The 14,988-nt window shown below is 45.1% G+C and overlaps 1 protein-coding gene across 1 annotated transcript in view; it reads left to right on the forward strand.

The window, feature by feature from the left end:
- Positions 1-12,695, forward strand: part of LOC146205621 (uncharacterized) — a 195,585-nt gene extending 182,890 nt beyond the window's left edge. The window contains exon 16 of the mRNA XM_084607537.1: positions 12,575-12,695. Within this exon, the coding sequence (XP_084463663.1) occupies positions 12,575-12,695 (121 nt within the window). The remainder of the gene's footprint in view (positions 1-12,574) is intronic.
- Positions 12,696-14,988: the final 2,293 nt, after the last annotated feature.

The raw sequence follows: 14,988 nt of genomic DNA on the forward strand, positions 1-14,988 counted from the left end.
CCTGCCCTCAAGACGTGGCTGAGGTTTCCACCTAGATGTGAGGCAGTTGCTAGGGCCTTTTATTTCCACAAGAAAAATTAAATTTTGAAGCGAAAGCTTCACTACGGTACTTAGAGCAGGCTTCGGCGACACTGTAGATTTCACCTTGCAGATTTGACCTTTCAAGCTCGTGCTCGCGCCGAGCGCGGGTCTTCGTTATCTTCTTCGCTACATTAGTCTAGACACTGAGAAAGATACTGCGTCTTCCCTTTCCTCCGAAATGGCAATGGTCGGTCGGGCCCCTTCGCCGGCGTTCCTTCCTTCCTCCGCTCATGGCTTGGTTGCGGTGTTCACGTAAATTAGACAGTTAAGACGTCTTTCTCCCCATACAAAAATTTCCTATGCTCAGCTATAGAAAATCCTTTGTATGGTCGGCTGTAAAAATTTGGCCCAAATATCTATAGCCGCTTCTATGGCTGTCTTTAGGTTTTTCTATAGTCTGTTCTATAGAAGTCTTTAACCTATTCTACAGACTTATGGCTCCCTATGTACTGCAGTCTATAGCATTTTCTATGGTCGCATACAAATGTTCATCGCCAGCAATAGAAAATCCCGTGTATTGTTGGCTATAGATATTTGGCCCAAAAAGCTATAGCCTGCTATAGAAGTCTATATGGAATAATTCTGGTGTCCTAATATAAGTATTTGCAGTCTTTAGCATTTTCTATGGTCAGCTATAGAATATTCGCGCGCGCGTGCGTGAGTGTATGTGCGTGCGTTTGTTTGTGCATGCGCAAGTGTGTATGTATATGTGTATCATGCTCTATATCTTCGGACGTTTATTTTAAATTCGATGAATAAATAACTGAAAATTGGCCAGCCGTCCCCACGACTAAGACCATCATGGGTCCGAGGTACTCACTGCAGGCGTACTTCCATACGGCGACAGTGCTCCCACCAGTTATACCAAGATTGTAACGTAATCCATTTGTCGCACAGCGTTGTAGTTGATTCCATACGGTTTCTCGTTGCATACAGCACACAACTCTTAATCAAGCTAGAGTACAAGTCACACGAGGGATTCGAACCGACGATATATGTACTTTGATATAAGGGTGTACGCCTACTGGTCTATAGCTTTTGGTATATACAATATTCTATAGCCAGCTATAACAGGTTATATGACTTGCAGTCTGTAGCTTTAGAGGCATTGACATTTCTATAGACGGCTAAAGAGAACTGTATGGCTACTAGTCTATAGCTTCGAGGGCATGCACTTTTCTATAGCCAGTTAAAGCAGCTTATATGACTTGCAGTCTGTAGCTTTAGAGGCATTGACATTTCTATAGACAGCTAAAGATAACTGTATGACTACTAGTCTATAGCTTCAGGAGCATACACTTTTCTATAGACAGCTAAAGCAGCTTATAAGGATATCAGTCTGTAGCTTTAGAGCCATTTAAATTTCTATTGACAGCTAAAGATAACTGTATGACTAATAGTATATAGCTTTAGGAGTATACACTGTTCCATAGCCAGCTAAGCAGCTTATATGGCTTGTAGTCTGTAGCTTTACAGACATTCACATTTCTATAGACAGCTAAAGGTAACTGTATGACTAGTAGTCTATAGCTTCAGGGACATACACTTTTCTATAACCAGCTAAATCAGCTTATATGGTTTTAGTCTGTCGCTTCAGAGGCATTCAAATTTCTACAGACAGATAAAGATATCGGTGTTACCAATATCCTATAGCTTCAGGAGCATAAATTTTTCTATAGCTTGCTAAAACTGATTGTATGGCTCGCAGTCTGTAGCTTTAGAGCCATTCAAATTTCTGTAGACAGCTAAAGATAACTGTATGTCTAATAGTCTATAACTTCATGGACATATGGTTTTCTATAGTTAGCTAAAGAGATTTTGTATGGTCCAGAAGCTATAGACAAAGTGGTATAGAATTTTCTATAGCTGCCTATAAATATTTCAATGGCGCTTTATAGCCGACTATAAAAGTCCATAGAGAGACATAGCTGACCATAAACTTTTCCATTGAAGTACATAGACCATTTTTGTATGGGTCTGCCTCAAAAATCGCAATCTCTCGCTATGGAGGAAGTGCGCACAGAGCCGAGCACGTCAGCTCTTCACTCTGGGCGCCAGGTTTACTGTGGTCGTCCTGGGATGTAGCTATTCCTCCTATAGTCCTGTTCCGGGGTAAATTATCCGGAGCCTTTCATTAGGCCGTCCCGCATTGCCGGAGTTCATTTGGGACGTTAAAGCCGTTGAACCTGAACATAAACCCATTAACGAGTGTTTCGCTTTCCTACAGTGGCCGCCAGGGCACGAAGTGAAACTATGGGACCTCCAAGAAGCTAGCACAGCCCAAGTTGTTTTAAATTTGGTAAAGCTAAAGAGAAAACTCTTGTGTTATTATTGTAAGGAAAACAACAAAACTCGCTTGAAACGCGTGCTATTGTAAACACCAACACATATGTTCACTTTGTGATTAATCTCCATTCTGTTTTCAGAAATAGCTAGGCTTTAGGGAAACGTTTAGTGCACTCAAGACGAACAAGAACGTAGACGAGAAAACACAGCTCAGATGTCGATTCTTCTGAAGCTAGACTTTGTTTGCATCAATAAGTTTAATCCGGTGATAAGACGCATGGTTGTATCCAAAACATTTATCAAAATTCAAGCATCAGACTGAAGTAATCATTATATACGTTTCTCTAAAAATATGCAATATATATATACAATACTTAAGTCAATACAAAAACCATAAAAATGCACTAGAATACAGATGAAAATTACCAAAATTACCAAAGCTAGGCTTTAGGGAAACGTTTAGTGCACTCAAGACGAACAAGAACGTAGACGAGACAACACAGCTCAGATGTCGATTCTTCTGAAGCTAGACTTTGTTTGCATCAATAAGTTTAATCCGGTGATAAGACGCATGGTTGTATCCAAAACATTTATCAAAATTCAAGCATCAGACTGAAGTAATCATTATATACGTTTCTCTAAAAATATGCAATATATATATACAATACTTAAGGCAATACAAAAACCATAAAAATGCACTAGAATACAGATGAAAATTACCAAAATTACCAAAGCTAGGCTTTAGGGAAACGTTTAGTGCACTCAAGACGAACAAGAACGTAGACGAGACAACACAGCTCAGATGTCGATTCTTCTGAAGCTAGACTTTGTTTGCATCAATAAGTTTAATCCGGTGATAAGACGCATGGTTGTATCCAAAACATTTATCAAAATTCAAGCATCAGACTGAAGTAATCATTATATACGTTTCTCTAAAAATATGCAATATATATATACAATACTTAAGGCAATACAAAAACCATAAAAATGCACTAGAATACAGATGAAAATTACCAAAATTACCAAAGCTAGGCTTTAGGGAAACGTTTAGTGCACTCAAGACGAACAAGAACGTAGACGAGACAACACAGCTCAGATGTCGATTCTTCTGAAGCTAGACTTTGTTTGCATCAATAAGTTTAATCCGGTGATAAGACGCATGGTTGTATCCAAAACATTTATCAAAATTCAAGCATCAGACTGAAGTAATCATTATATACGTTTCTCTAAAAATATGCAATATATATATACAATACTTAAGGCAATACAAAAACCATAAAAATGCACTAGAATACAGATGAAAATTACCAAAACTAAATAAAGAACATTATTTGAAAATATTTTCGTTAAAGGTGAGACAAGCAAGGACGACACCAAATAAAAGTGGCATTGTCAAAAACAACAAAAATACAGTTCTTTATAAGCACGCTAAATACCACAAGAACAAAAACGAGACGAACAACGAAGATTTGCATATCTCGAATTACACTGCTCAGCGTTTCATTGGCAACGTGGAGAATGGGAGGCTACACAACCAACTTATTATAACTATTCATGTATAGCGCAAACTATCCTCTTTTAAAATGGCATCTTTCGCGCCTTCGCATTTTCGAAATCAGATGTAGTCGGTTCGAAGGATAGATCACGGAGGAGGTCACTTTCAATGGACATGATAGCAAGCCAGTTCACCTTGTCGTCAAGGAGGCTCGAACGAAGGCGATTTTTTATCAGCCACAGCTTGGGAAACGCTCGTTCGGTCTCAGTTTGCCTCGGGTATGTTTAAGTGTATTCGCAAAGCAAAAAAAAAAAAAAGGTTCGCAAGCACATCAGTAAGCTTACTTTCGTGAAGCAATTTCTAGGGGACTCTTTTCCTGGCACACAGAGTTGTGCAGAAAGTTCGCAAACTAAACGATTTCAGCGGAAAATGCTAGATTGTAGATTATCAACTTTTGACCAGCTTCTCAGCCTAGTGTGCCAGAGAGGCCTCGCTCCCCCAGCTTCTGTCAGCAATTTTAAGAATACGAACCTTTCGCAGAGTTCAGTGTAGGTAGCCTTTCACACACGCAAAGCAGAGCTTAGACTGTTAAGTACAACCATTGCAGGTTTCTACAAAAACCTTTTTTGTACCTTGTAGCGCACTGTCGCTTTTTCCGTCCGGGCACTTACTGAAAACAATCCGTTTGCCCTCATCCTGACAACATTGATTTTTACTTAGCGTACGTGCTCTCTCTTCGATGGTATCAAAGAGAGGTCTCAAAGAAATAACAAAGCCTTCTAGAGAGCTCAGCAGGTGCACAGCAGTTGAAATGTCTAGGCCTGGTTTCTGTAGTGCTACGCTCGTCTTGTCAAAGCGCTCCAAAATTTCACTCCAGAAAATCGCCATGAATGAGGTCTCTAGTTTTGTCATTTTCTTGAAGAGAGAGCGTGCTTCGTTCTTACTGTCACTGTTTTCTTCCTCGTTCTTTGATATGGCTTCAACGCAACTCAAGACTGCATTGGAATTTTTCAGAATGGCCTTACATGATTCAGCGTGTCTTGACGAGAGACTTTTCAAAACGAGCTGCTGCCCATTTCCGCCCATGCTGTTCAAAAAATACGTCTGTCGCTTACGTGAGGCTGCAAAGAAGTCATACAGTCTCTGAATTAGTGAAAAATTTGACTGCTTCAAGGCAACTGTCAAGGCTACACGCGCCAACAAAGTTCAGTGAATGACCAGCACACGTGGCGTAGACTGCCAATTCGTTGAGGTGTTTGGTTTGAGCTTCTAGTGCTTTGTATTTTCCGGAAATATTTCTCGCATAATCATAAGCTTGGCTCCTATACAATCATCGATGGAGATGCCATTGTTCATCAATAGGGACAACACGGTATCTAAAACATACAAGCCGGTATGCGATTCGATTGAAACAAATCCAAGAAAGCGTTCGTACACTTTCCCATTTGAAAATTATCTTAAAACTATTGATCAACGTGAGTAAGGTCTGGAGTCGAATCAACAATTAAAGAGAAGTATTTTGCGCATTTCACTTTGTCAATGATACGTTCCTTGACAGTCTTTGCCATATGCTCGATAAATTCATCACAAATGGTTTTCGATAGATACGATGGGTGACCTTTTCCTTTGTTCCTGTATGGTTTGATGTGCTCCTATAGAAAGGGATCAAACTTGGCAATGGCCTCAAGCACTCTCATATAATTGCCATTTCTCAGTGAACCAAAAATCTCCTCACTGCCCCTAAATGGTAAGTTGCGCTCAGCTAGAAGCTTAACTACAACGACTATGCGCTTCTACACCTCTGTCCAGTAAGCGGTCTCAGTGACAAGATGCTTAAGCAGCTCCTTGTCAATTATGCTGCTCGAATTATAGCGGGCGAGCCATGCAGCCACGCAGTTTCGGTGCTCGACGTTATTTTCATGTGCGCGAACCTTTTCTTCTGCTCTTTTCCAATCAGAAGAGTCATGCGTAGTGAAAGCTTGAGATCAAAAATATTTTGCACATGAAACAGTAAACGAAACCTTTGGACTCCGAGTAAATTAACAGGTGTCGCTCCTACGCCTCCCCATTTGCAGCATTGTTTCTAGGAATAGCAGGGGGGAGTTACTAGTTGAGTTTGCAGAGCGCAATAACATAAGAATCATGAACACCTTCTTCAGCAAATGGAACAACCAGAAGTGGACATGGAAAGGTCCTAACGGGAGACTAAAAATGAAATTAACCTCATAATGTGTTCTAGCCCCGCCGTTGTGCAGGATGTAGAGGTAATCGGGAAGGTGCGATGCAGTGACCACAGGATGGTAAGGTCTCGAATTAGTCTAAATCTGAAAAGAGAACGACACCGATTTGTAAGAAAAGAAGTTCATCAACGAATTCGCGGTGAGGGGGAGGGCAAAAGATGTTCAGGCTCTCGCTACAGAAGAGATATTTAGCTCTAGCCGAGGATGCCGACATTAGCCTACAAGCAATGAACAATAATTTCAGAGATATCATTACTGAGTGCGCTGTAGAAGTAGGCGGTAGGATAGTTAGAGAGGATACCGGTAAGCTGTCTAAGGAGACGAAGGATTTGATTAAGAAACGCCAAAGTATGAAAGTTTCCAATCCAACACACCAGATAGAATTGGCAGAGATAACAAAGCTAATCAATAAGCGCAAAGTTGGCGATATAAGGGAGTATAACATGGAGAAAATTAAACATGCTGTAAAGAACGGGGGAAGCCTTTAAGCGATTAAGAAGAAATTAGGCATAGGCAAAAGTCAGTTGCGCGGCAATGCCATCGCGAATATGGACAAGATAGTAAATGTAGCCGAGGAGTTCTATACTGATCTCTACAGCAGCCAAAGAAGTCACGACAATAATGAGATTGACGGTAGGGAAATGCAGTTAGACGTTCCGCCAGTGACGAAGGACGAAGATAAGAAAGCATCAGAAACTATGAAAAGGGAGAAAGCAGCTGGAGTGGACCAGGTAACTATAGATTTGTTGAAGGACGGAGAGGATATCGTGCTAGAAAAACTGGCCACACTGTATACGCAATGTCCGGTGTCATCGACTATACATGAACCATGGAAGAACGCAAACATTATCTTAATTCATAAGAAAGGGCACGCTAAGGACTTGAAAAATTACAGACCAGTTAGCTTACTGTCTGTAACGTATAAGGTATTTACCAAAGTACGTAATCGCTAATAGAATCAGGGCAATTTTAGACTGCAACCAAGCAAAAGATCAAGCAGGTTTTAGGAAAGGATACTCTACTGTCGATAAAATCCATACCACCAACCCGGTGATAAAAAAATGCTCTGAATATAACCAGCCCTTATACATAGCACTCATTGATTACGAAAAAGCATTTGACTCAGTAGAAACCTCGGCAGTCTTACAGGCATTCCGAAATCAGGGTGTAGACGAGCCGTACGTGAAAGTGCTGGAAGATGTATATAGAGGGCGCACAGTAACCATAGTTCTGCATAAAGAAAGTAACAAAATTCCTATAAGCACGATCTCCCCAGTACTATTCACAGCTTGCTTGGAAGTATTCAGAAATTTGGAATGGGAGCAGTTCGGGATAAGGATAGATGAAGAATACCTCAGTAATCTGCGATTTGCTGATGACATTGCCTTGCTAAGTAGCTTAGGGGATGAACTGCAAAGAATGATTGATGACCTAGACAGGAAAAGTAAAAAACGTAGGCTTGAAAATCAATATAGAGAACACTAAGGTAATGTTCAATAGCCTATAGATGGAACAGCAGTTTACGTTAGGAAGCGAAGCACTGGAAGTAGTAGGCGATTATATCTATTTAGGACAGGTAGTAACCGCAGATCCGGACCATGAAAGGAAAATAACAAGGAGAATAAGACTGGGATGGAGCGCATTTCGCAAGCACTCCAGATTGTGACTAGCAGCTTACCGGTATCTCTCAAGAGGAAAGTATACAACAGTTTCATCTTACCTGTACTTGCCTATGGGGCTAAAACGTGAAAGCTAACAAAGGGGGTTCTACTTAAGTTGAGGACAACGCAGAGGGCTATGAAAAGAAAAATGGTAGGGATAATGTTAAGAGATATGAAACGTGCAGAGTGGGTCAGAAAAATAGCTCATGTCACTGACATTCTAATGGAAATCAAGAAGAAGAAATAGGAATGGGCAGGACATGTAACGCGAAGAAAGGATAACCGATGGTCGCTTAGAACAACAAACTGGATTCCATGGGAAGGAAAGCGTAGCAGGGGGCGGCACAAAAATTAGGTGGGCTGATGAGGTTAAGTAGTTCGCAGGGTTCAAGTGGATGCAGCTCGCATATGACCGGGTTAATTGGAGGAACATGGCAGTGGTCTTCGCCCTGCACTGGGTTTAGTCAGGCTGAGGATGATGATGCACGAAAAGATGAGCAGACATATTGTTTTCGAGTTTTGTATTGCCTTTCGGAAAACGGAAAATGTTCCACCCGATTTTGAAAATAAAATGGCCCTTTCTCACGGCATACACCCCAAAAGCTGTCAGTAATAACTTCCGGCCACTTAGCAGGTTCACTTCAGAGAATCCCGCAACGTACCTCTTGCTGCGGGGGTGTCCGTATTTCTGTGTTGCCGCAACGAGAAGCCGTCTCATTCGCCCTCGCGAGGCACACTTTGTGGGTGGCAACATGATTATTTGAAACCAAACTACCAGGAAACAAGTGAGTCGGTTCTTGGAGTTTTACACTAGGCGAGGGGAACCGTCTGCTCGTTCTGGTTTTCTCGCTTCATACAAATAAGTCGCTCGAAGTTCCGTTGCCCATGCTTCCATATACTAAGCAGGTTAGAATAAATGGGCCCCCTTCTACTGTCCGAGACGAGGCCCTGGGCTGCAGCCCCCTTAGCCCCCCCCCCCCCCATCCCTAGTCCAGTGCTGCTCTTCAGCACAGCATTGGCAGTGGTGAGGATCATCATAGTAAAAATGACATGCCCAGCTTTCCGGGACATCGGGCTCAGTTCACGACGCTGTAGCATGAGCTCATCCTTTCTTTTTCTTCTGCCCTTCTCTCTCTCGAATACCGGAGGGCACGAGCACCGGTCAGAGCTGCTGCGCTCAACGTCTACAGCACACACTTAATTTTTTTTTTTTGCGAACCCCCCCCCCCCCCCCCTTTTTTTTTAAGCTGAACGGCCGACCACCACCACCACCACCAGAGGGGGTAGGGATGAAGCAGGCGGTAAAAGTAGAGGAGCCTTAGCAGGCGGTAGGGTGCGAAGGCATCGAGGCACCCTAGCGGGCGGAGACGAATCTAGCGCGCGGGCGCCACGAGTCCCTCGCTTCCTCCCTAATCGTTTCGTCGCGCGGTTGCTGGAAGCAGTCGCCGCTGTCCGAGTAGAGCAGCGAGGAAGTGGAGTCGGAAGGAAGATGGCAGCAAGGCTGGCGCAACGACTATCGCGTCAGCGCTGCACTGGCGTACTGCATGTACAGGGCCGGCCATACAAGACTCGGTGATAAAAACTCGCTATGCGTAGCCTAGCGAATATTAGGAAGTACCTGTTACGTTTCGCCACCCGCAATTGGGACAGCTGACGCGGCCACCGCATAGCAACAGGCAGAACCGCGAGCGGATGGGCCATTTCGGCGTCGTTCATCGGCCGTCCAACGCTTCCTCCCGCGGGCAAGTCTCGACGTGACCCGGCCACGCGCCAAATGTGTGTGCATGTATGGGTGTGCAAACGCTGGTCAAGCCTGGAGCTCGAGGGAGAGTGCGTCGCTCTCGCCCGTCTGCAGGAGGTGGAGGAGATGTGGTCGCGCCACCTGCGATTGAGTCATGTCTTGTATGAACTTGAAGGGCTCTCTTCCTTTCCCTGTGAACTGGCAAGCCTATAAAAGCAGCGGCAGATTCCGCTGAGACATGCCCAGCTTTCCGGGACATCGGGCTCAGTTCACGACGCTGTAGCATGAGCTCATCCTTTCTTTTTCTTCTGCCCTTCTCTCTCTCGAATACCGGAGGGCACGAGCACAAGCCAGAGCTGCTGCGCTCAACGTCTACAGCACACATTTAATTTTCCCAGCAAAGACACCGCGTCTTTGCTGGGACCGTTGATGCCGTCCGCCGAGCCACGGAGCCGCCAGGCCAACGCTACCGAGGGGCCGCGAGCCGCACGTAATAACTGCTGGCAGCGGTGAGATACCAGAGGCGCGCGACCAAAACGTAACATACTTTATTACGTATATTAGGGCATTCCTTCGCCGTAAGCGGCTGCAATTCGGCACTGGGGGAGGTTCATAGACCCTTTACAGACCGCGGTTCCGCTGCCTCCAACAGATCGCGAAACTAGGACGGCCGTCATTTCTGGCCTTCGGAACGCATCGGTGGGCATTGTAGACAGCTGGTGCGCAGCCTATGTCAGAACGACGACTGGCTTTCAAACACTACTGTTTTGGTACGGATGTCCTCTGTCTTGTCAAAGCAATCGGCGGGGAAGTAGAGCCAATGGCCATACAGTTTATTGGCAGAAAAATAAACCACGCTTTCTACATACGGTGGACATTATGCCCTAGGCCGCCGTTCTTTTTTTTTTGGTGCGAGAGCTATACTACGCCAGCCACTTCGTCGTGAGCGCACTTTCGTCAGGGTCGCACCTTGGCCGATCCGAAAAAAAAGCGGAGGCGGAGGAAGAGAAAGAAGGCAGATAATTCGGTAGTTGGTAGAGACGAACGACAATAGCGAGTTGCTAGGACAGAAGGTTCGTTCAAAAGTTGTGACGGCGGTGTGCTCCGGAGTGCGACTAGAGATGATGTCATACCGCTAGAATGCTTCTACACCCGAATGAGGTTGGTCAACGACGAGAGGCGAGGGGTGCTGAAACCATAGAGTAAAGTGATATGTGCAAAAGCCATGTCTTTACTTTCAAGCCGAACCTAAGCATAGCCACGCAGATTTGTCTCGCGCAACGCCATGTCTCACCATAAACCACAGCTTTTTTTTTTTTTCGGTCGCGAGTTGATGTTTCTTTCTGGGAGACGAGAGAGCCTTTGAGTTGTAGGGAAACAACTAATGTATACCTCTTCATTATTAATATAAACAGCGCGAACACGAAGACAAAGGACAAGATAAAAGAAAGCCACAGTACAAGCGCTGTACTGTGGCTTTCTTTTATCTTGTCCTTTGTCTTCGTGTTCGCGCTGTTTATATTAATAATGAATAAGTACCAACTCGCCCAAGAAAGTATCTTGGTAATGTATACCGCACCCGTCAATCTATATCAGCGCTGGCAGTAGGTGCGGAAGTGCGATAACGACCCTGATGTTTTCTCAGGAATTATATTGCGTCTTTGTACTGCTGCCGCGTTATTTTCGCAGGATATTAAAAAGCATCTCAGTGTAGCTACTAATGTCTGCACATTCAAAATGAATTCGTTGTGCAGAGAGGGAAGGATCACCGTGTGCATTCCTGTAAACTTGCATCCCCATGCTTACTTCAGGCAAATACTGATGCAATAAATGTAATAATCACTGCTTTCACATAGCTAAAGCGCGGGTTAATGGTGAATTATAGCATGATAAAATTTTTATATCTCCGCTTGAACGGGCTCGCTGCATCTGCGGGTGCTGAACTCCGGTGTAGAGTCCAGTCCTACTTTTACCCGAGCGCAAGCGAAGTCGCTGAGCGTCAAAGGCGGCCTTTGAGCAGCTTAACATTATTTGAAGCCAGACGTTACGGGAGGTAAAATAGTATCTGGTCAATTGTCGGGGGATCACATGCATTCGCGTCCATGTTCAGTTGTAAGCATTGTGCACTTGTGTAACGGTGAACACTATTACTATGTCCCAACCATCGTGGACTTAATGTGTTTTCACCGTTTAGACAATGATATTAAAAAGAAAGGTTTCAGGTGATGGCCGGCTTGCAATCTGTTTAATATGACGGTAAAATATATTCTCTACAAAAAGCGCTAGAGGGGGTATCGAATAAAAAAAGTGAACGGGTTGGTCGACACAACCTAGTCAATGTATGCATTCAGATGGCGCAGTAAATGAGCTAGGTGATCATATAATAAATATATTTTTACAACTTGCACATACTATGCGCATTCACGTAAAGTTTCTGTGCTTTCTACAGCTCGTTGTCCCCACCGATATCGGGTACGCGGCACTCTCACGTGACCAATTGTGGCAGCGCCTATGCTCTCGCGCTGTAAAGTGCACGCATTCTTCAAGCGTTGCGCAGGGAAAAGGGGATCCCCCATCTTGCATTCTGGACACCGAGAGTCCCCTTATATGTATTTGTTTTCATGCATAATCATAGTGATCATATTCTCCTCCCATTTTCCGCAGGTATAAAATAACACAGACCATAAAACTTGGAACGTGACAGGTTCCCTCAAGCTGCACTCGCAGATCATCCAGTTTGGCTTTGTCACTTGTACTGTGAGGAGCTGCACAACATTGATACTTGAGGGACCCGCGTCCTACTCATGAGGTGCTAATTAGGTGGTACAAGGTCGCAGATGTAGCCGAAGCTTTGTATTTGCACCATGATAGCGAACAATATAATGGGGAAGACTCCAACACGTATGCGCTGATTTCGCGTGGCTGCAGAGCTGCGATTGAGGAAGCGGTAACCTCCTGTCGGAGACCATATACAGCAACAGAGTGCTCGTGTTCACCTCTCCATAGTTAGGAGACACCACATTTCAGCTCTTTAAAAGCTACGCGCATTCGTTCTGCCGACAAAATGCAGAGGCCGCGGGAGACGTCGAGCGCGGCAGGGCGGCAGTTCGGGTGCACCGCCAGAAGAAGCAGAACATTCTACACTTTCTAGGTCATGCGGAGCAGACGGACCCGTCCGAGCATCGAGGTGAGCACAATCTGTCACCCCCCCGCCACGGCATTACACAAGTAGGGTTTAGTTACGTCAGGGCCACTTGCCTTCTTTTATACTAAAAATCGTGTGTGTGTGTGTGTGTGTGTGTGTGTGTGTGTGTGTGTGTGTGTGTGTGTGTGTGTGTGTGTGTGTGTGTGTGTGTGTGTGTGTGTGTGTGTGTGTGTGTGTGTGTGTGTGTGTGTGTGTGTGTGTGTGTGTGTGTGTGTGTGTGTGTGTGTGTGTGTGTGTGTGTGTGTGTGTGTGTGTGTGTGTGTGTGTGTGTGTGTGTGTGTGTGTGTGTGTGTGTGTGTGTGTGTGTGTGTGTGTGTGTGTGTGTGTGTGTGTGTGTGTGTGTGTGTGTGTGTGTGTGTGTGTGTGTGTGTGTGTGTGTGTGTGTGTGTGTGTGTGTGTGTGTGTGTGTGTGTGTGTGTGTGTGTGTGTGTGTGTGTGTGTGTGTGTGTGTGTGTGTGTGTGTGTGTGTGTGTGTGTGTGTGTGTGTGTGTGTGTGTGTGTGTGTGTGTGTGTGTGTGTGTGTGTACGACCAAGCATCCGCAATTGCGCGCTCTATTGTTCGCCTGTGGGCATGGATAAGTTTTGTGAATATGTGGTGATGGTCCAATGGCTCTAAGTGAGCCTGTTTCCAGGAATCCTGTTTTGTAAGCATGTTTTGCTTTGTGGACAACCTGCAAATGCCAAATTGGCCCTGTCAAGAGAACGTCTGGAAAAACACAAAGAAACGTCCCCCTGCGGGAAATAGCAGGAAGTGCTTTCTTTCTTTTGTTCACCCTTCCAGTCGAGAAGTGCTATCCTCCAGTGATGAATGCCTCCTATCCAAAGGAGACGACAGAGTGACATGTCCGCTGACGTGCAGGACAAGAAAGGAGCATGACTCATACGGCCATTAAGTGATTTCCCGGGAATGCAGGAAAGATTTGCAATTGTCGAAAAGGGACCATGTTGGGAGCCCTATGCGGCGCCACGTGCACTCGGGTTTCTGAGAAGTAAAACCCCTTGTCAGAACCAGCCTGTGGTTTCTTTGCTGAAGAATAGAAATGTACCTCCTCTCCTCGCCGTTCCCAAGCTTTTCCCGCCAACAAGTGATCACGCCCAACGAATGAATGCCGGACCAGTCAGTGCTTCAGACCATCAGTGCAGTGATGTGTTCGATTGGATGCCGATACCTGAGGGGCGTGCCCTGGATTTGGTTGGTCAGCATCTTCAGAGAGGGGCTGGACATAGGGGGTTTTTAAGGACGCTGCAGAGCACGAAATGTCGCTCTGAGCCCTGGGTAAACGGCTCATCCAGTCGCTTCTCGCTATGAACTCTTAACGCTTGTCATTTTGCTGATGTACCCTTCTTTTTCGTGTAAATATTCTTGTAAATACGTTTTCTCAAAGTGCCAGTAAACCTGCTTGTACATATTTTACCAACTTCGAAGATTCAGTCCTTCTTCAACCCGGAGTCTCTGCACGCTACCAAGTGAAGGCCGGGTCGCCATAGCCCCAGCGTCACGACAACTGGTGGCAGCGGTGGGATCTGAATCTGCAAGCACAACGACTGGTGACCAGCGGTGGGATCTGAATCTACAAGCCACAACATCTGGTGATTGGAGGTGGATCTGAAGCTACAAGCCACAACACCCTGTGATCGGAGGTGGCATCTCAAGCAACAAGCAGGAGCAACAATCGGCCAACAAGAGGGCAGCTCGGAACATCGATCGCATGTGTGGGTGAGTGCTTGGCTTTTCTTCTGATGTGGACCAGGTTCTAGAACAGGGTTAGATTTTAGAACTGGTAAAGAGAGTGTGGAAACGCCTTTAGGTTTGGTAGTTTGCACTGTTGTTTTGGAAGTAGCCGACACTCGGAGCGATCATGGACCTACAAAAGCTGCAGAAACCGGAACTGTTGCAATTGTGTGAGGAATTGGGAATTGATACAAGTGGTTTGGCACGAAAACCTTTGATTATAAAGGCAATCACAGATTTGGGAGCCGATGATGAGGAGCTCAGTGAAGCATGGAACCTCATCGGTCAAAAAAAGGAACAGCTCAGACAGCAGAAGGAGCGGGAAAAAGAGCAGAAAGAGCGGGAAAAAGAGGAAAAGAGGCGTGAGCGTGAACTTGAGAGGGAAAAAGAGGAAAGGGAGCGCGAACGTGAGTGGGAAAAAGAGGAAAAGAAGCGTGAAAGAGAAGCAAAAAAGCTGGACCAAGAAATTGAGCTCCGGAAATTAGAACTAGAGTTGAGCAAGAGGTCGGGCAATTGTCCCCAGCTAGCGGTACCTCTTCTCAACAAG

The sequence above is a fragment of the Amblyomma maculatum genome, chromosome 1, assembly GCF_055883805.1.
Source record: "Amblyomma maculatum isolate TAMU_Amacu chromosome 1, ASM5588380v1, whole genome shotgun sequence".
Lineage (NCBI taxonomy): Eukaryota > Metazoa > Arthropoda > Arachnida > Ixodida > Ixodidae > Amblyomma > Amblyomma maculatum.